Source organism: Podarcis filfolensis (genome assembly GCF_964270895.1).
Source record: "Podarcis filfolensis genome assembly, chromosome: 8".
Classification (NCBI taxonomy): Eukaryota; Metazoa; Chordata; class Lepidosauria; order Squamata; family Lacertidae; genus Podarcis; species Podarcis filfolensis.
Genome location: NC_139611.1, coordinates 53,989,279 through 54,011,216, shown reverse-complemented (window position 1 = coordinate 54,011,216; position 21,938 = coordinate 53,989,279). Strand labels below are relative to the sequence as shown.

Sequence of the window (21,938 nt, the reverse complement as noted above, 5' to 3'; positions counted from 1 at the left end):
ATAAAGTGTTGACAGGGTGCTAAACTCTCCCTCGCTGATGCTTGGGCTGATGGAACAGAATGACGTAAGTTCATGCTGAACTGTGAAATCAGGCTAGCTAGAGGCTGCACTCATGACTTCATGTACCTGGGAGTAAGCCTCATTGAATTCAGCAGGACAACTTCTGAGTACAGTAGACATGGTGAGACTTGCTGCCATGGGTGGCTTGCAATGGGTTAGCTGCCACTTCATTAACTTTATCATTAAGCTGTGACAAGACTGCTTTTGCTACTAAAGTCCAGCAGGGCTACCCCTCTGGGAATTAATTTAACTTTGAAACACACTGGGAAGGTAATGGATGTGTAAACATCTGCTGATTGCTGAAATATATATGTCTGTTGTGCACCGTGAAATTCTGTATATTTCTGCATCAATGGAGGAAAAGCTGAAGAAACTTGTGCAAAATGAACCAACTGCAGCAGAACCAAAAATGAGGCATGTTCCTACATCCCTAACTGATGTCCTGCTCTTTTTCTCTTGTAGGATGAGGGGTAGGACAGCAATTTGGCAGATAAAGTGGTTTTCTACCTGCAATTCCCTGTTGCAGTAATGAGTTCAGGGCTACACACTTCCTTGGCTAAGGAGAGGAAAAGATGTGTTTTTTGGAGGTGGATATTGGTGCCAATAACTTGGAGATGACCTCTGCTTAAGTCTTGCTTCCTGCTAACCATGAAGGGCTAGCCTTTTGTGTGTGGGGTGTGTGTGTGAGAGAGGAAGTCCTTTCCCCATTGACATAATTTCCTGAGTTACCAGAGGAAGTGTTCCCCAAAATTTAAAGACTGCCCCACCTTGGACCCTCCAAAGAAGAGGCCTACAGAGGTTGCTGTTGATAGGTCTATATTAGCTCCAGTGTGTTCAGTGTTAGGGGACCACAGATGGTGTAATTAACTTGCCCCAGAACAGTAAATATTGATCTTAAGAGGAATAACTGGGGAAAAAAATAGTTGGCAGCCCAGCCTTCCGCAATACTGCAAAGAGAATTCCAGAGAAAGAAATGGAAGTAGTGGTTTTAAGGCAAAGCTTTTATTTCTGCATTTATTAGGCCAATAGTACATTATATTAGGCCAATACAGTCATACCTCGGGTTGAAGTAGCTTTGGGTTGAGCGTTTTTGGGTTGCGCTCTGTGACAACTTGGAAGTAACAGAGCGTGTTACTTCCAGGTTTCACTGCTCACGCATGCGCAGACGCTCAAAATGACGTCATGCACATGTGCAGAAGCGGTGAATCGCGACCTGCACAAGCACAGACACAGGTTGTCTTCGTTTCAGGATGCGAACAGGGCTCCGGGACGGATCCCGTTCGCATCCAGAGATACCACTGTATAATGCTCTGCCTTAAATCAGAAGAGAAATTTGTCATCTGTTTAAAAATTAGCTTTAAGATTACAAAGCCTCCCAAACAGGGGCTATGTCCATCATTCAAAAAGATCCTTTGAATCAGTAGGGTTGGACTGCTTGCAGAGAAGCAAGAAACGGTTAGGCTAAGGCTATGATCAGCTTAAGGCATTGTTGCTTACAATATTTTTTCATTTGGCACGTGATGAAGGGCTTTTCCCTTTGCCATAAAGTAGCTGCTTTACCCCACTGGAACACCTGCAAAACTGGACACATTTCCTTAGATGCTACAGTGCCAGCAAGAGGGTAACCAATATCCTAGCGGTTACACAGAGGCGGAAGCAAAGGATTTGGTAACCCCATGAGCTTCAGCCATAAATGATTCAATCTCCTCCACAGTCCGGGGGACGCAGGTCAGCAGCTCCATTCCGTTAGCTGTCACAGCAATGTCGTCCTCAATTCGTACCTGGGAAAAAACAAGCATCTGGTTGAGCATTCAGGAAGAAGGGAGCGATGGCCTGGCTTGCATGAGGCCCACCAGTTGGAGAGGATGACTTTGGGAGCTCAAAACAACTACAGAGCTATAGATTCCCCTTCCCCTTCCCTTTCTAAGCCACCATAAAATGCCTGTAACATTCTGGATATGCTTTTCTTTCCAGGGTAAGAGCCCACATTGAGGAACTGGAGCCTATGCCCCCTTCTCAGGTAGTTCAATACTGTTGATCATCTGGGGAGGGAGAGCCATATTCAGCCCCCCCCCCAGCTGCCACAATGAAGTCAACTGGATATGTGAGTTCACAGTCCTTTGCTCCCTCTCACTTGCGCACCTGTTTCTTCCAAACGGGTCATGGCACAAGCATTTTGTGCCTCTCACATCAGCCAGGGAGGAAAGGGGTATGTGGCAGCATGGCTTATCTAATTTGCTGGCATGGAGGTGCAACGCTGAACAAAACCTGAGAGCCGACTGAGGGAAGACTTGCTGCGGCTCTGGCAAAACCTACGCAGGACAGAGAACCCCTCCCACCTTGCCTCCATAAACTGCTCAACATGGGCACATCCTCCTCGCACCATCTCCCACCCCTCAGCCAGATCCAGCACACTCCCTCTTTGCAGACCATTACTCAAGAATCCAGATCTTCATCTTGCTCTGCTTCACTGCAGATTTGTGAAGCTCTGTTCACCAATTTAATGCTCTCTGACTGTCTCTCTCTCTTTAAAAAAATGAACCATGACAGCGGATGCCTTACAGCTGATAGTGTTACCAAGAACTTTGAAACCTTTCCCATTTTCACTGGGTGCGCATGAAAAGGCCGGACCATTTTCTGTTCTGTTCTAATCTTCTCTGCCAGTTAAATATGCAGACTCAAGTCATTATCCCTTATCTTATCAGAAAGAAAGGTAAGTCTCCAAGCTGCAATAAAAGCAATTTTAGCAAGGTGTCAAATCCAAAGGAACACAAAACCCAGTGACTCCCACCATACAAGCGCTTTAATTGTTTCTGACCTCTGGGCATTTTAATCTAAAAATAATGCTAGTTTAACATTTGTCCTCCTGCTTGCAAAATAATCCATTTGTTCAAACAGAGCGAGTCATCGAGCCCTATTAAAGCGTTCAAAGAGGTATTTGCCAGATTATCTTCTTTATTTGACATTAATTTAAGTGTATTACAGAACTGAATTAAATAAACTTTCCAGAATTCACACCCAGGAGGGTGACAGCTGTCTGGTTTCCTCTACGTTTTCTGCTCAAAACCTTCCTGAAAGAGACATATTCATTGCCCCAAAGAGAAGGCAATTTCTCAAGGCTTGCTTCTTCTGATAGCATAATGGCAACAGGCAAGCCACAAAAGTAGCCATATTTAATAGGGCTGTTTCGGCTGATGTAAACTGCTAGGTCCCATGGAAGAAATGATGGCCAGCAGACACAAAACTTGGGGTTGACTGCAATCCTCTTAGACAACACGCACTGTGGACAGATTTGCACCTGTGAAAAATGTCTTACACCTGCAAAATTGCACAAATGCAGTTTCAAAATTGTAGAAATTTTTGTAGAAGCAAGAGTTGGTGGGACTGACTTTTTTAAAATTAAACTCTTAACTGCAATTTATTGCAAGCATTTTAACACAAGTGAATCCCCAAGAAAACTATAAAGGCACAGGTTACAGGCTCTGTCATGGGTTATATAGTTCTGTTAGGTATCTTGCCTCTTATTTTTAAGGCACATCCCTCAAACAACTCCTGGCTCACGAGCCCAATGACCTAAGCAGCTTCAGGGAGAAGCCAGAGATTACAGTACAATCACATCTTACACAGGCCTTCGGTTCCAAGGGTTATGCATACACACAAAAATGTGCATGCTCAAACCCTTGGAACTGTCCCTGTGTGAGCATCCTTACTCTTCCAGAGCTAGTGTGCCAAGAGGACCTTGCCTGGTAAGCAAGTAAGAGAGGTTTCGTGCTGGGGAAACCCTGTGTGCAATTTCAACCAGCCGGCCTTCAGCTGCTTAAGTTAAAGCTGTGGAAGATGCAATCAAGCCACACTTGCTCCTATCAACCGCAGTGATGCAGCTATGCGCAGCCCACGAGGTGCACCTCAGGTGTTCCAGCCGCACAGCCTGCTGGGGGCTCCCTGACCTCTCCTGCTGCAACACGGCTTCTTGGAGCACCAATATCCTTGGGCTAGCCCTCCTCCCAGCCTCCCATGCCCCACAGCAAGCCCCCACCTCTTCCTCCATGCCTTCACACCAGGCCTCTCAACCCTTCAGGCTGTCGCTGCAGAATTAGCTGGTACGTCAAAAGTTGCATTTAAAAAAGAGAGGAGGGTGTCAGGCCCTCGGATCCTGGCTGGCCTGCATGCGCTGATAAAGAAAGAACAGTGCAAAGCAAAGATGACCTCTCCAACCCAGCGGGGGGAGAGAATCCAGCAGCAGAAGGTAAAGTCCCACACGGCTTGATAAGATTGTATGCTCTGCACACAGGGCTTACAAAGCGCTGAGGCCAAAGCCAGGACCGAGTGACTCAGAGAGCTGGCTGTTAAGGGAACAAGGGAGCTTCGGTGTATAAAGGTAGCGAGAGGAACTCAGCTTCAGCAAAGGGGCCTGAATTCCCCGTTCCCTTTGACGGGGTGAAATCATTGGGGGGATTTCAGGCAGGGGGAACACTTTCCTTCTCTGTGGGCTCATTTCTTGCAGGTCCACCCCATTCCCGCAACGCTACATTCTGCTCCCAGAAAGTATCAAGGCTGCACAAAATGAGGAAAGGGATCTTCCATTCTGAATATAATTGAGTACCAACTCTTGGATGTTTCCCACAGTTTGGCAGAAATCGCTGAATTCCTTCAGAAAATGGGTCCAGTTCCAAGTATCAGTCATAGTGCCCATAGTGATCCTTCATTGCTTAGGATCATGGGCAACTTGAAGGTTCATCCATCTCCACATGGGCCTCCCTGTACGTATATTTTCACAATGGAGGGTCTCCTTTGGCTGACCCTGTAACCTAAGGTGAAGGAAGGGGTGGCTAACTGGTTTGTGGGGGAGGCTCCCACATCCCCCCCCGATTGCCCCTGAGGGGGGATGGGCTGTGGTCTGGACGACTCCCCCCTCATACTGATGTGTTTTCTTTTTTCACTCCCCTTCCATGGTTGCTAACTATGCAGTTAAAGTAAAATTTACTTTGAACCTTAATTGCAGAAGGAACTCTGCTATTTGGGACACAATAGGCCAAAGACACTTTATCCATGAAACTGGTGCCTGTGATGTTGAAATCTCCTGCTACGGGAGGCCTAGGAATGAGAGGTTCTGCTACAACAGTTGCTTGTGTCAGGAGGAAAACATACTAAGTAACTGATCCATTCAGATGCCCAGCAAAGCCCAGCGGCTAAGAAGCTGAGCTATGAATCCAGACACCCCTGGTTCAAATCGCACCTCAGACATACATTTTTGAAAACCCACTTTCTGTCTCAGGTTCCCTGTCTGTGATGTGGGCGCAACAGCAGCCGAAGGATTAGCTTGAAGGGTTGCTGTAAGCTTTGCACAGTACCTAAGGATGCAAGGTCCCTTTCCACACGAGGCAAGACATCCAGTGGCAGAGATCTCTGCCCTAAGAGGCGCTAGAAGCAAGTAACTCACCCCTCCAAAACCCCGAAAGCGTTGCAGAACTTCGTTATTGATGAAGCAAGCCTGGGCAGGGTCAGCCAGGGCCTGGTCCAAGAGGTGGTCGATGAAGTAGATGCCAGGCTCCACTGTCAGCACCATGCCTTGGTCAAGGAGGCGGGCAGTTCGCAGGCTCCGCAGCCCCGGAAGGTCAATGCGTTCCACACCCTAGAAAAGTGCGGCATAATGGTTAGAGTGTTTGACCAGAACCTAGGAGAGCAGGGTTCAAATCCCAACTCAGCCATGAAGCTCACTGGGTGACCTTGGGCCAGTTGCTGCCTCTTAGCCTAACCTCCCTCACAGGGTTGTTGTGAGAATGAAACAGGGAACGGAGAACTATTTACTCCACCCTGAGAAACTTGGAGGAAAAGGTGGGATATAAATGAAATAAATACACATTCACCCTGATATGGTTAAATTGGAGCACTGTGTTCAGACACAGTCTGTCGTGCTTCTCTCATTTCTTTACCGGCAGAATAGAATTTCTTTCCCAACTTAAAACGTTCCTAACATTTAACAGGAAGAAAAACTAGCTGCGGCTGTTTGACACCCACACATCCAAGGCCTGAACTGTTTGGATGAACAGAGGTGGTGGGAAATGCCCAGCGAGAATGAGAAGGAGCATGTCTAACTTCCTGGCTGCCCCTTGGGCTCCCAGCCCCATCCCACCCAGGAATACATTGAAGAGCTAAGAGTGCCTAATCTCGTGGATTAATGAAGTCCATGATCCGGAAAGGATTAAATTAGCAGCTGGACCCCTGGGCCACCAGCCTTTTTTAATCTGAAAAATAAACTTGAAGATGCTTGGAACACAAAACCAAACACAACCAGGTTCTCTTGGGTCCATTGCTCGCAAGCGTTCCCCAGTGAATCAGTTTCTACTAACTGGATATGAAGGCAGGGCTGGGCCAATGCAAAAGCAGAATCCCCAGAAGAGTGCAGAAGGAGGAATGCAATTACTGCTCCCCCTGCCCCAGAATCAGTTGGCCTGCGTTCCACTCTCTTAAGAAAGCAGGGCAGAATGGGTGTGTGTGTGTAACGAAGGATGGCAACTGGCAAAGCCCTTGAAGAGAGGACCCTAGGAAGGGGCATGGAAAAGGCTGCTTCTTCAGCTTTAAGTCTGCAATCTCACATACGCCTTGGTACGTGGAAGCAGGTAGTTACGTCTTTGGAAATTCCTCCTCTGGGAAGCCCATCTGGCTGACTCTCCCTCTTCAAAACACTTACAAGGATATGACCTTTCCCAGCAAGGCTTCAGAACAGGGGTTGTAAAAACCACAGGCCCTTGAGGGGTAAGTGTGACCCTCCAGGCCTCTCCACTGGATCTTTGGAGCATCTCCTGCACCCATTTGCACCCTCCCTGTATGCTTTTTTGCCTGGTTGTGTCCTTGAGTCCTTGCTTTTGCTTGCCTCAGTGGAGGACAGAGCAGGGTATACATTGTGTAGAAACTAGCTTACTGTACAAAGGCAGAATTGACATTCGTTGCTCTGTCCACTTCTGCCTCTGGCTCTGGGGAGGCTGCCCAGAAGGTGGTGTGTGGCTCTTGAGCTGAAAGACTATTCTCCATCCCTGGAGAAGTAGTGATCTGACTTTCCTGCCTTGCTTGGGGGTTGCCTTCTGGCAGGTTCTGCAATTAATTTGTGGCTGTTGCTTATGTTTTAGTTTGTGGCTTCTACGATAGGATTTTAAAGCCCAATAATGGGCTGGCAAAGCACTATGCATGTTTGCATAAACAAGTAAACACAGACAGCTGTTTGGAGGTGGTGGGACACGTGGAAGAAGGGGGACAGAGGCATGCCGACTTGATTGTTTCCAGATCTTTTGACTCCCTTTTGCAATCCTGGTGATTTAACTGGCACCCTTGGAGACGCTCCGATACTGACCTCTGGGTAGCCTCCCACATCATGCACGTCGATCCCAAGGAGGTGTCCAAGCCCGTGGGGCATAAATAACGCGCCCAGATGAACCTTCACCATGTCATCAACGTTGCCTCGGAGGATGCCAATTTTTGTGAGCTCTTCCAGATGGATTCGGTCAGCCAGACGGTGCATGTCAGGCCAGGAGACTCCTTGAGGGGAGCAGAGAAAAATGGCTGCCATTAACTATTATTTAGATGCTTATCCTCCTCTTTTAAATAGAAAATCAGGGCGGGGGGGGGGGGGGACACACAGCAGCAGAAGTGCACCCACCCAATGCCAGAGTTTTCATTTTAATACAAATGATGCTTTAAAGAATAAAGAAATGTTACTCAGCAAACAAACAAAAGAAAAACGGGAAATAAAGACATATACAGCGGTATCTCGGGTTAAGTACTTAACTCGTTCCGGAGATCCGTACTTAACCTGAAACTGTTCTTAACCTGAAACACCACTTTAGCTAATGGGGCCTCTTGCTGCTGACACGCCGCCAGAGCACAATTTCTGTTCTCATCCTGAAGCAAAGTTCTTAACCTGAAGCACTATTTCTGGGTTAGCAGAGTCTGTAACCTGAAGCGTATGTAACCTGAAGCGTATGTAACCCAAGGTCCCACTGTAACATTTTTTCCTTTAAAGTAAAAGAGATACTAGACGCCTTTGCTTTTAAGAGCAAAGGTGGGGAGTCTTTGGCCCTCCAGATGTTGCTGACCTACAACTCCTATCATCCCTGCTGGCTGGGGCTGATGGGAATTGGGGTCCCAAGAAGGCCAAGGGTTCCTCACTAATGCTTTAACATGTCTCACATGAACAGCTAATTGACGCAACTGCACCTTCACAGTCTTTGTGGGGTGTTAATGTGCCCCACACATCACTTGGGAATGATGGATCCAATTCTACATTGGACTTGGGATTGGGAGATCAGGACATAAACTTAACCCTAAAGCTCACTAGGAGCACTTGGGCCAGAGACGATCCTTTCAGTCAAAAAAAGCAATAAATCAGATGACAAAGTGAATTAATGCCACCAGCATGTGACTTATTCCTCATCCTAAGAAAGAATAATTGTTTGAGTTTTTCTCTGTGTCCATCTTCCTGCTAATTTCCCCAGAGGGTTCACAATTTAATGAAGTCTTTCCCTCACCCACTCTCACCTCCACAACTCGGCCGACCCCTTGTTTGAAGGAGCACAGAAATCTCACATCCTCTCTCAAGCCAACAGGCCTATTTGCTTGCCCAGCCCAGCCCAACCTTGTGGAGAACAATTTCCACCCTCCACCTGAATTCTCACTGCCCAAGAGGAGACATCTCCCTACCCAACCCCGACCCATAAACACTAGCAAATCCACAAAGCTATCACCACTTTTGTTATGTGTTTTATATTGTATTTGACTGATCTTCTTATTTAAGATTCAAATAGATCACCCACTCACTCACTTCTTTCCTCTCAAGTCATTTGAACAAACACAGCCTGTTTTGTGAATGTCCAGGCCAGCCATTCCCAATCTGGCGCCCTCCAAATGTTTTGGATTGCAACTCCCATCAGCCCCAGCCTGCAGAGCTCTATGCATGATGCTGGGGCTAATGGGAGCACAGCAATGCCAGATGAGGCTGATGGGAGCTATAGTCCAAAATATCTGGAGTCTACCGGGTTGGCAAAGCCTATCAACACTAATGGGTCCACCTTCCATCTCTCCCTGTTTGCTCTCCACCTCCCTGAGGCCATTCAGATTCCCCCAAATGCCCCTGGGGTGAGATCTTTCACCCCAGAACATCATCCTGCCAGGTGACAGGAAGACTTTTGACTGGCATGCAGTACAGATGTGTAACAAAATGTTAACACCTGCAAGCTTCTTTTCTCTGCAGTGAGCAGCTGGGAATACCTGCAGTTTTGGCTGGCTGCCCATCACTTTCCCTCTGACTGAAGCCCCTCTCAGCAGCAGATACCCTTCCCCCTACCCAGAGCAAACTTCATTTGGCCGACTGACCATTTAACCAAAACCTCAAGAACTGTGATACTCATGCTACAAAGGCGCTCCAAAATCTGCTGGTTGACTACTTTTAAATGAGCTGCAGTGACACAGAGCACATTGCTCCCTTGGTGGCGGGCACTGCACAGTCTTGCAGTGCATCTTTCGCACTGGCTGCCGTCACGCTGCTCCCTTCCCTGCCCCCCCCCACATGGGGCGTTGAGTCACTCCCAACAGGACCGTTTGCCAAACTAAGGTAACTGGGGTGAAGGTTTAGCAGCTAACGCTTTCCTTGTTCGGATTTGGCACACTCGTGTACGAGTCAGCAGTTTTTGCATCCAAGAGGCCCTCCCAGTTTACATTTGCTTTACCCCCCTCAGTGGGGGAGAAAGCCTTGGGGGATGGGGGTATATCTTGTCTGAATTATGTTAACTTTAAAAAAAAGGAAACACACACACAATGTGCTGAAAATAATCAGAAGGGAGGAACACTCCCCTAGCTCAGCACCAATAAAAAATTACCCTTGTCCTACCTCTCTGGAATAAAGGCCAGTAACAGATTATCCTTTTTTGCGGTGTGTGGTGTGTGGGCAACACAGCTGTTCAACATCCACAGAATCACAGAGCTGGAAGGGACCACCAAAGGTCATGTAGTCCAACCCCCAGCAATGGCAGGAATAGCAGCTAAAGAATCCTTGACAGATGGCCACCCAACCTCTGTTTTAAAACCTCAAAGGAAGGAGAGTTCAGCGTCTTCCAAGGTAGTCCTTTAAACTGTTTAAAGTTAGCTGATTTCTGATTTTCACATTTTTATATTTGTTTTGTTGTTTAGTTTAATGTACAGCTGTTGTAAACTGCTCTGATTTTTGTTAAGAATAGCAATATATAAATAGTTTTATCAAATGAATAAATGAATGCAACAAAAAACCCATTACACAGACACAATAAGATTTAGTGAAAACAGTATGTAGGTGTCCGTATGGAAGGGTTCTAGGATGTTAGCTATTCTGGAATCAATACTTTTATATATATATAAAGGGAGCACCTGAGAATGAAGACTGTGGGGCAATAACTTCATCTGAGATGGGAGGCTCTGTCTACTCCTATTATGCAGAGAGGCAGAGGCCCCTCACCCATATACTTTTGGAAATCGCAGAATCATAGACTTGTAGAGTTGGGATGCACCCAAGGGTCATCTAGTCCAACCCCTGGCAATGCAGGAATCATAGCTAAATAACATTTGACAGCCCAACCTCTGTTTAAAAACGTCCTCTTCACCAGGCTAAACGTACCCAAATTCCCTCGACTGTTCCTCATAAGGCTTGGTTTCCAGACCCTTGATCATCTTGGTCGCCCTCCTTTGCACATGTTCCAGCTTGTCAATATCCTTCTTAAACTGTGGTGCCCAGAAATGGACACAGGACTCCAGGTCTGGCCTGACCAAGGCAGAACAGAATGGCGCTATTACTTCCCTTGAACTGGACACTAGAGTTCCGTTGATGCAGCCTAGAACTGCAATAACTTTTTTTTGCTGCTGCATCACACTGTTGACTCATGCTAAGGTTGTGGTCTACTAAGACCCCTTGATCCTTTTCACATGTACTAATAATTTGGCTAAAAGTGTGAAAATCAGAGGAAGGTTGTTTTTGTTTTTTTTTAATCTCATTATGCTCCCATATATCACACAATGCTAAGAAATGAGGAAGTGGCCCAAGTCTGGATCAGTTTGCTTTGATCTTCACAAAATGAAGTCGCACTTTGGTGCTGAAATTGAAAGTATGATCAAAGAATCCCAGTGACTGGAGCTGGCATCACCCTGGAAAATAAGAGTTCCTTGAGAGCCTCCCCCCACCCCCGAAAAAAATAAAAAACTTTGCAGACCAGAACGTGAGAAGAATTCAGAAGAGGGTCTAATTAACACCAGCTTTTTACATGAGAGGCCCTGATGTCACATTAAAAGTGAGGCTGAGGCCAAAAAGACTTTGCAGAAGTTGCACATCTCCTTTCCTTTTACTGGCTACCCATTTTCATTAAGGAGGTGCTCAGAGACACATTAATATATTATGCTCTGAGAGATGTCAGATTTTTCATCCTTCCCACCAAACCCATCCACCCCTCTAAATTAAAAGGTTCAGGGTCCTAAAGTCAGAGAAAACTCCTCATTATTTTTGCATGCAACTCAGGAATATTCAGCTTTAATCAGAGAAGCAATTTTAGGCCCCTTATAAGACTAATCCCCCTCTCCCAAGGCACAGGATACTTTCACAAGGAAAAATCTTCTTAACTGCCTGCATTCCCGATGACTAAAGGAATCATCGGCAGATACTCCTTTGAAACAGGACAGGCTCCAGAGGGTGGTGTGGTCAGGCGTTTGCTGCCCCCCCCAACTCCCCACTTTGCACCTGAGATGGTCAGAGGCAGCAGAGGCAAATCCTTAGTCTCCATACTACACACTTCTTTCAGGTTAAGGTGTCCGGCTGGCAAAGGCTGCTCTAACCACTACACCACACTGTCTCACATTGATGAAACGCTCCCCAGGTTTTAGTGAATTGCTCTCCACTGGGCTGCTTATAGATCCACCCCCCCGACCCAACTGGAACCTTGGAAAATGCAACCTGCTCCCCAATACTGGGAGGTTCATCAGCCAGCCAGCCAGCCAGCTGTCAGCCACTCAAGGGCCAGGTTTACATAGTCTGATTGGAGAACCCTTGGACTTTGGACCGCTGTCGCATGAGACGTCTGTCCAAAGGGGAAATCTGCTGATGAGGCGTCTGCTTCATTCTTAATTCACTGCCAAATGAGATACGGTGCGATGTAGGTCAGTGAACCAATAGATGACCTTCTCACCCAATGAGCATGGCTCACTATGGTTCCACTGCTTCTTCCTGAGCATCGATGGAAGCGCAATGTGCCTGGACATGACACACCTTCTAGGGTCTCCCCACCCAGCTCTCCCTCTCTCCCTATAACAAGGACTGCTTGGCTGCCACAACGTTGACCGTAGCCTTGGGCAAACAAGGTAACTGCGCTTGACACAGGAATATGGATTAGTTAGCAAAGAGATTACGGCATCAGAAGCCATTCAGCATTATAGCGGGCTAGCACAGCGAAGGCAGATTTCAACATGACTTTCAGGCTGCAGGAGAAGGAGCAAGGTGGTACTGCAGGGGCCCTGCCGCTGACTAAAATACCAACTCCAGCAGGCTCCTCCCTCAGCTGTTATCCTTTCTGTCAGAGTACAGGAAGAGAGAGAAAAGCCAGCAGAGCCTTTCCATCAACTCTGCAACGTCTGACTCCTCGTCTCCTTGGAATCTGTCCAATCCAGCTGGCCAGCAACTCTGTGCTATGAAGTAGTGCAGAGTTTACCTGTTTTCCTCCTCCCTCCTAAACCTTCTTGTCCCCTTTTGTGCTGTGTCTTTCATATTGTAAGCCCAAGAGCAGGGACTGCCTTCTCACAAACAATTTGTAAATGTTTTTTTCCTGCTAAAGAGGGAGATAAAAAATGCTCTAAACAAAGAAACACCTTAGGAAAGGGCTCTGAAGGCAAGCGAACAGAGGAGACTGTCTCATCCCAAAGACTTGGAGACCCCTCACCCCGCTTAACAGCAGCGTCGAGGAGACTAACAGACCCGATTCATGCAGCACAAACCACAAGCATAGGGATGGGGAACCCCAGGCCTTCCAGGCCTCTCAGTATGGGCCCCAAGATTCTCCCCACGCCAATGGCCCATCTAGTCCAGCATCCTATTCTCACAGCAGCCAATTGGATGCCTCAATGGAAAACTAGCAAGCAGTAATCGAGCACAAAAGCATTCAGAAGCACATTTGTCCGGTCCTATTATCAGCACATGGAAGGAGGAATCGCAATTCTAATTGGAACTGGGGCTGGAGAGGGAAAGGTGGGAATTCCCTACCCCCCCCAATCCAGTGTACTGCTTCCAGGCGATGCACTGAGCATCATGCGCAAACCTGGCCATGAAACTCTTTTTGCCAATCTGTTTCTCTAGATGCGCAGCTGCCAGTAACATAATTTAATTTTTTTTAATAAATAAATAAATGCTGGCTGGGTGGAAAAACAGCAACGACATCTGAGCATATTTGGAAGCCCTTTCACATTTTTTCATACTTTGTGGAAGCAAACAGCATCCATCAGCGCAACAGCCGCCTTTTGCCCAGCGAGTGTCCAAGTGCCATGTCAGTTCAGCTGGGACTTTGGGGCACACGAGGCTATAAATAAATGGAGGAGAGATAGGGAGAGGCGACCTGTTGCCAAGTTGGCTCTGCTCGCTCCTTTCCTCAGGAGGCGTTTGAAAGACAAAATAGTTTTTAATTGGAACGTGGGCGGTGTGTGTGTGTGTGGGGGGGAGGGGGTGTGTGAATGCTCTCTTACCGGGAGATCTGGTTTGATACAATAGGAAACCGCAAAGCAAGAAGAATGGGATTATAATGTTCATTAAAAAATGGTACATATGGGTGGGGAAAAGCAAGGACGAGATACAAACCCACCTTCTACCAAGTAAAGGTAAAGGTAAAGGTAAAGGGACCCCTGACCACTAGGTCCAGTCGTGACTGACTCTGGGGTTGCGGCACTCATCTCGCTTTATTGGCCGAGGGAACCGGCGTACGGCTTCCGGGTCATGTGGCCAGCATGACTAAGCCGCTTCTGGCGAACCAGAGCAGTGCACGGAAACCCCGTTTACCTTCCCACCAGAGCGGTACCTACTTGCACTTTGATGTGCTTTCGAACTGCTAGGTGGGCAGGAGCAGGGACTGAACAACGGGAGCTCACCCCGTCACGGGGATTCGAACCGCCGACCTTCTGATCAGCAAGCCCAAGGCTCAGTGGTTTAACCCACAGCGCCACCCGCGTCATTCCTAATTTATTTAACACGTTTTTATCCTGCTCGTCAGCTTAAAAAAAATTAATTAAATAAAGGCTAGCAGAGTAGCTGGGAGATCACTACAACTCCCATGTGGCTTGGCTGGTGGTAGTTGTACTCCAAAACATCTGGAGGGAACCAGGTGGGGGAAAGGCTGTTTGTTGAAGAGCCACAAGGAGGCCCCAGCAGGCCTGGCCTGTAACCTGGAATCTGGAATAAGATCACAGAGAACTGCCTTGGTGGATCAGGCCAAAGGCCCATCTAGTCCAACATCCTGTTCTGATAGCAGCAGACCAGATGCCCCCTATAGGAAGCCTGCAAGCAGGATCCGACTGAAAGGATCCTCTCCCAACTTGCCATTCCCGCCAACCGGCATTAAGAGGCATACTGCCTCCAATAGCAGAGGTAAAAATATGTCTCGGAATCCTTTACCACAGACCAGGGTTCCTCAGGCTGACCTCTAGGTGGAATGTCAAAAAGGCCCTCTTTTAATTTTTTTAAAATAATTAAAATTAAATAACAGTCATTATTGGTGCCATTCCATGCCACATCCACACCGGACATTTAAAGTGCTACAACACTTTAAACAGTCAGGGTGTCCCCCAAAGAATCCTGGGAACTGTAGTTTGTAAAAGGTGCTGTGAGTTGTTAGGAATTGTTGTTCCGCTCCCCAGAGCTACTATTCCCCAGAGTTCCCTAGGAAGAGCAATTGATGCTAGGGAGGGAGCTAGGTATGTTTAGCCTGGAAAAGAGGAGACTGAAAGGAGACATGAGAGCCATCTTCAAATATCTAAAGGGCTCTCACCTGGAAGGTGGAGCAGGCTCCAGAGGGCAAGCTCCAAATCAATGGATTCAAGTTAAAGGAAAGGAGTTTCACCCTAGACATCAGAAAGAACTTTCTGACAGCAAGAGCTGTTCGACAGTGGAACCAACTGCCTTGGAAGGCCAGGCTTCCTCAACCTTGGCCCTCCAGATGTTTTGAGACTACAGTTCCCATCATCCTTGATCACTGGTCCTGCTAGCTAGGGATTGTGGGAGTTGTAGGCCAAAAACATCTGGGGGACCGAGTTTGAGAACCCCTGTGGTGGACTCTTGGGCCCCTTCCAACTCTACAATTCTCCAATTCTATTACTGTTAAACCATTCTGGAAATGTAGATCTGGGGAGGGGAATAAGGGTCTCCTAACAATTCTCAGCACCCTTAACAAACTACAGCTCCCAGAATTCTTTGGGGGAAGGTGTGACTGTTTAAAGCAGCATCACTCCGTGTATCATTCAGTCCCAGCAGAGCTAAGCAAATCTGCCGCAGATTTTAAGCAGTGGAGGGAAGAGGTGAAAAGATTCCTGATTAATGGAAGGCAGGGGATATGCAGAGGGGCTTGTCTGTCTGCTAGCAGTGGCACAAAAGGGGCAGCCCATCTCCTCAACCTGGGGCCACTGTGTGAAGCATGACCAGCCCATTCCAAACCACGAGGGCTAAACATCACCCCCAGCGAGTCTAAGGTGCACCATACGCACAGAAGCCTCTGGCAGGGCGACCTCCACAGAGGCTCCTTCTGTTCTTTTGATGTATTCTCTCCCCCCCCCCTTCTTTTTACCTGGCTTGACGGCGCTTAGCACAGCCCGGTTTGACTTCAGCACAGCTTCGTAGATCGCCCGCTGGTCAGGGGTGAACTTCCCATTTGCTGGAAACGTGCAGGTGATGTCTGAGCCGTAGCAATAGTACTCGCCTCCCATGTCAAAGAGGCTGTAGGGAAGAGAGAAGTTGAGCACCTGGGAGAAAATGGCATTAAGGACAGGAAGACTCCCTCCCCCCTAAGCTCAACTTGGACCTGGATTCAAGGTTCAGCAGCACCTGAAAGTTAATCTCTATGTACTAGGCGATCTTCCCCATCATCAAAATTATTTATTTTTTAAATAAGATCTCTACATCGCTTGATTGTTAAAAAAAACCTCAAAGTAGTTTGCAAAATAGATAAAATTATAAAATTATCAGTAAGAAAGGCTTGGCTACACAAGAATGTTTTGAGCAGGCGCCAAAAAGTTACATTGAAGGCACCTGCCTGATATCAATAGGCAGGGAGTTCCAAAGTGTAGGGGCTGCCACACTGAACAATCGAGTTCTTGCAAATGCAGAACGAGGGCTATGTGACACCTGTAATAGTGTCAGTTCTGCCAGTTTTACTCATCCCTCAGCCTAAGCGACTTCCCAGGAAGGTTGTAAGAATAAAATGGGAGCAGGAGCCTGGTCAGTCACCCTGAACTCCTTGGAGGAACCCGCTGCAGAAATCGAAGGAAGACAGACAAGCTGATTCCTAACAGCAACATAAAACAAAGGGCTGGGCCGATGACACGAAAGGTCTGATTGCAGCTCAGTGGCAGAGAATCTGCTTTACATGCAGAAGGTCACAGGTTCAATTCCCAGCATCTTCAGGAACAGATGGGAATGACCCCCATTTGAAATCCCAGAAAGTTGCTACCAGTCAGTGTAGACAATACTGAGCTAGATGGACCAACCGTTGGATTCAGCATAAGTTTCCCATATTCCCCGTAGCAGACCCTGCAATGCACCCGGATGCCAGCTCTGTCTCCATATCCACTATTACAGGCCCCCAACAACACCAGAGCCTCATTTGCCTGCTCATCCCCCAAGGTAAGATCTGCCACCACCGGCTGCCTGCTGGCAACCAACAGACCAGTCTGAATGGATACGAATCTGGCATCTTAAAGTCATTGTGTGCCGGCCTTTGGGAGGATGGCTCAAGTGGATTCTGTTGACAGCTCAGAGCAGGCATAGGCAAACTCCGGCCCTCCAGATGTTTGGGACTACAATTCCCACCATCCCTAGCTTACAGGACCAGTGGTCAGGGATGATGGGAATTGTAGTCCCAAACATCTGGAGTTTGCCTATGCCTGGCTTAGAGTCTCTTAAATCCAGACTGAAATGGAAACAGGGTTCCCTTCCTATTATACGTCAGGAGCTAAATTTGTTTGAACAACAGTAGGGATACCAGTGACTTCTGATGAGAACAGTGACTTATTCTCTTCTCTCATAGGAAGAGAGCTGTTCCAACAGTGGAATGGACTCCCTGAGAAGGTGGTGAACTACCTTCAACCAAGCAGAGGCTGGATGGCCATCTGCCAGGGATCCTTGAGCTGTGATTCCTGCATTGCAGGGGGTTGGGATAGATGACCCTTGGGGATCCCATCCAACTCTACGGCTCTATGATTCTATGAGGCCAGCTGGTGATCTTGCATCAAACAGATTTCTTCAGACTCCCAGGACCGGCCAGGCCCATCCTCCTTCCTCCCTGGGTCTCTCGTGCCTGACTCCCAGCACCAGGTGGGGACACGTCGTTCCCAGTGTGCTGATCAAACAAGCGGCGATTAAAAGAAGCAGGGCAAAAGCCAGCCTTTGGAGTATGGACTTTTACTGTAAATAGCGTCACACCCACCACATGTACAGGAAAGGTCAGTGTGCCTCCCGTTTTGTCTCAGTGAGTAAGGCAGCCGGCATCGGACAGCACATGGAGCAACTGATTGCATTTTCTTAAAACAGTGCACAAGCTCTCCTTGCCCGCAGAGGACGACTTCAATGTTGTTGCTTAACTTTGCCAGCTAAGGATCCACATGGCCTGGGCCCTTGGGGAGCAATGTCAAGACTGGACTGGCAATGGCCCACCTTTCCCACAGATTGTCCAAAGTGCGACCCAGGTGCCGGGGGATGCAGCCCTCACAAGCCAAGGATACTTCCTGCCGGTTGGGGAAGTTGTACTGGCTTTTAAACACAAGCCAGCTTTTCAACAGCTCACAGTCAACCCCTGAGAGGCCTGGCTGATGTGCAGAGGCAGCTGTGTTTCCTGCACTGGAGTGGGTTGGACTACTTGTCCCTTTTAGTCCCTTCCAATTACATTTCAGTGCTTCTATGGTTCCAGCTCCTTGGGTGCTGACTGTCAGCCGGCCAGCCCCCCAGAATCAGCCACTCCTGAACTGGGAAGTACAGTGGTACCTCGGGTTACAGCACTTCAGGTTACAGACTCCGCTAACCCAGAAATATTACCTCAGGTTAAGAACTTTGCTTCAGGATGAGAACAGAAATTGCGCAGCAGCAGCAGTGCGGCGGCAGCAGGAGGCCCCATTAGCTAAAGTGGTACCTCAGGTTAAGAACAGTTTCAGGTTAAGAACGGACCTCCAGAATGAAGTAAGTTCTTAACCCGAGGTACCACTGTAATTACAAGTGCCTGCAAAGCCAAAGGACGCACGATGGGAGGAGTCTGACTGCTGCATCTCTGCACGAGACAGTTCTGAACCCGCTTCAGTTCTGTCAGACTCCGCTGGGGGCAGATCACTCTGGGCACGGCCTCTGCAGTTGCTCCCAGCGCAGAGGCACAGAGAGGTTTGCTGCTCTCAGAGGTGGCTGTCTTGCTGCCTGCTCCTTCCAGTGAGAAGGCACACCCACGTTACCAAACTCTGGCAGAGACACAGCTGGTGATGCCAAGCCTCTGCTGCAAGAATCCTGATCGGAGCAGGATCTGGATCTCCCTCAAGTGGAGGGACAGGTGGGGTCAGGCAAGGCCGAGCCTGGACTGTCAGGCCCTACAGCATTCCAGCTGCCACCATCTCTGACAGAGAGCCCAGGCTCAGAGACTTGGAAGCCTGAGAGAGTGCCAGAACACGAAGGAACATAAGGACATAAGAAGAGCCTGCTGGATCAGGCCAGTGGCCCATCTGGCCCAGCATCCTGTTCTTATAGTGGCCAACCAGAGCCCTCTGGGAAACTGGCAAGCAGGACCCGAGCACAAGGGCACTCTTCCTGCCTTCGGTTTGCAGCAGCTGGCACTCAGAATCATTGCTGCCTCCCACTGCTAAGCAGCCATTATGACTAGCAGCCATTGAAAGCCGCCTCCTCTATGAATCTGTGTAATCCTCTTTTAAAGCCACCCAGGCTGGTAGCCATCACAGCCTCCTGTGGAAGGGAGTTCCGCAGGTTAACTATGCGCTTCATGAAGAAGGGCTTTCCTTTATTTGTCCTGAATCTTCTAGCATTCAGCTTTCATGTTCCCTGTTATGTTCATGTTATGAAGAGGGAGGAAAACTTTTCCCCAGCCACTTTGCAGCCTTTCCTCATGTTCCCTGATGGAACAAATTTATTATCTGCTTCTCCAAGATGTAGGGCCAGAATCAGTATTTTTAAACCACAAGAAATGAAATTAGGAAGGACTTCCAAGAGCTGTTCTCACTTGGAAACTGATAGACTCTCCTTGGTTTCTGAACAGGGGGTGGGTGATCACTTATCGGCAATGCAGTAACAGTGGGTTGTGAGTGGGTTGAATTAGACGACCTTCTAGTTCTTATGACTCCAAAAACTAGATCCAGGGGAAAGGTGAGACAATATCACATTTTTGTCTGGATTTCATACATTCAAGTCACCAATGTCAAGCAACTAACTGCACTGACTCACACAGCTGCAGTATTCTTTTACCCTACTAATCAGCAGAAATGGTTCCCAGTGGGGAAAAGTCATGACACAAAAGGAAAAATAGATGGGTAGAGAGAAGAAAATAAGCTAACTCTAGCACCTAAAGTTCCTAAAGTTAAGCAGTAGTTCTTACAATGACCACTGGAATGGAAATAGAACAGACTGTGTGTGTGAGAGAGAGAGAGAGGGGGGGCTGGGGCTGGGGGCTCTCTGACTGTCCTCTGGTTAGTTTACAGAATCAGGCCCTGCAGGCACAGTCAAAATTCTGTTCCCCGTCTGCATTCTTTTGCTGCTCCAAGGCCACTGGTAGTTAATTTTTAATACCGGGGAAGTAGGCAAAGCTCTGAGAAGCCATTTTACTGGCCCAGGGAGACATGCAATGCTGAAGTCTGAGTCAGGCCATCAGCGCACCCTGTGCTGTACGGCCACCTCTGACTCACAGCCCCTCTCCAAGGTCTCGGGAGACAGCCATGATCTTTGCTCGGCAATCTACTTTTCCCCTTTCATCCACACGAGAGGCATCCCAGGGAACTGCGTTAGAAGTTTATAAAATTATGCCTGGCATGGACAAAGCGGGTAGAGAACATTTTAGTGCAGTGGTACCTCGGGTTAAGAACTTAATTCGTTCCGGAGGTCCATTCTTAACCTGAAACTGTTCTTAACCTGAAGCACCACTTTAGCTAATGGGGCCTCCTGCTGCCGCAGCACTGCCGGAGCACAATTTCTGTTCTCATCCTGAAGCAAAGTTCTTAACCCAAGGTACTATTTCTGGGTTAGCGGAGTCTGTAACCTGAAGCGTCTGTAACCCGAGGTACCACTGTAGTAAGGCCAGCAAGAGTCAACAGGACAGAGGTTTATTTTTTCTCCCTCTCTCATAATACTAGAACTGGCGGGCATCCAACAAAGCTGAGATGTGGGGAAATTCGGGAAAGATAAAAGAAAGTACTTCCTTCCTGCAGTGCATTGTTAAACTATGGAACTCACTTCCACAGGAGGCCGTGAGGGCCACCAACTTGGATGGCCTTAAAAGAGGATTGGATAAATTCCTGGAGGAAAAGGCTACTAGATGGCTAATAGCCATGGCGGCTCCACAGTTGGAGGTAGCAGTGCTTCTGAAGGCCAGTTGCTGAAAGCCGCAGGAGGGGAGAGGGATTTCTGATCAGGTCTCCCATTGAGGCATCTGGTTGGCCACTGTGAGAACAGGATGCTGGACTAGATGGGCCATGGGCCTGATCCTGCAGGCTCTTTTTATGTTCTGAATGAAGCACTCTTCCAGTTGCAGGGCATGTGCAGAACTACCGTATTTTTCGCTCTATAGGACGCACTTTTTCCCCTCCAAAAATGAAGGGGAAATGTGTGTGCGTCCTATGGAGCGAATGCAGGCTCCCTGGCTTCAGCAATAGCAAGGCAAAGCCTCCGAAGCCTGCGCTCCGGAGGCTTTGCGTTGCTTCCGCTGAAGCCAGGAGAGTCTGCACTTTGAGGCTGGCGGTGGGGAAAGCAGCGCTTCCCCCATCGCCAGCCCCAGAGATCGGGGGGCAGCGGGAAGGCGAGCGATGCCTTCCCGCTACTCTCCAACCCGGGTTTGAGGCTGGCGGTGGGGAAAGCAGCGCTTCCCCCATCGCCAGCCCCAGAGATCGGGGGGCAGCGGGAAGGCGAGCGATGCCTTCCCGCTACTCTCCAACCCGGGTTTGAGGCTGGCGGTGGGGAAAGCAGCGCTTCCCCCATCGCCAGCCCCAGAGATCGGGGGGCAGCGGGAAGGCGAGCGATGCCTTCCCGCTACTCTCCAACCCGGGTTGAGGCTGGCGGTGGGGAAAGCAGCGCTTCCCCCATCGCCAGCCCCAGAGATCGGGGGGCAGCGGGAAGGCGTGCGACGCCTTCCCGCTACTCTCCAACCCGGGTTTGAGGCTGGCGGTGGGGAAAGCAGCGCTTCCCCCATCGCCAGCCCCAGAGATTGGGGGGCAGCGGAAAGGCAGCGATGCCTTCCCGCTACTCTCCAACCCCGGTTTGAGGCTGGCGGTGGGGAAAGCAGCGCTTCCCCCATCGCCAGCCCCAGAGATCGGGGGGCAGCGGGAAGGCGTGCGATGCCTTCCCGCTACTCTCCAACCCGGGTTTGAGGCTGGCGGTGGGGAAAGCAGCGCTTCCCCCATCGCCAGCCCCAGAGATCGGGGGGCAG

The 21,938-nt window shown here is 48.7% G+C and overlaps 1 protein-coding gene across 1 annotated transcript in view; it reads right to left on the bottom strand.

Annotated features, from left to right (window-relative positions):
* Positions 1 to 1,043: 1,043 nt before the first annotated feature.
* The window catches only part of PEPD (peptidase D), a 123,515-nt gene continuing 102,620 nt past the window's right edge, over positions 1,044 to 21,938 (bottom strand). The window contains exons 12-15 of the mRNA XM_083625248.1: positions 15,885 to 16,033; positions 7,409 to 7,593; positions 5,501 to 5,692; positions 1,044 to 1,841 (exon numbers count right to left, since the gene is read on the bottom strand). Of these exons, the coding sequence (XP_083481374.1) occupies positions 1,701 to 1,841; positions 5,501 to 5,692; positions 7,409 to 7,593; positions 15,885 to 16,033 (667 nt within the window). The 3' untranslated portion in view covers positions 1,044 to 1,700. The remainder of the gene's footprint in view (positions 1,842 to 5,500; positions 5,693 to 7,408; positions 7,594 to 15,884; positions 16,034 to 21,938) is intronic.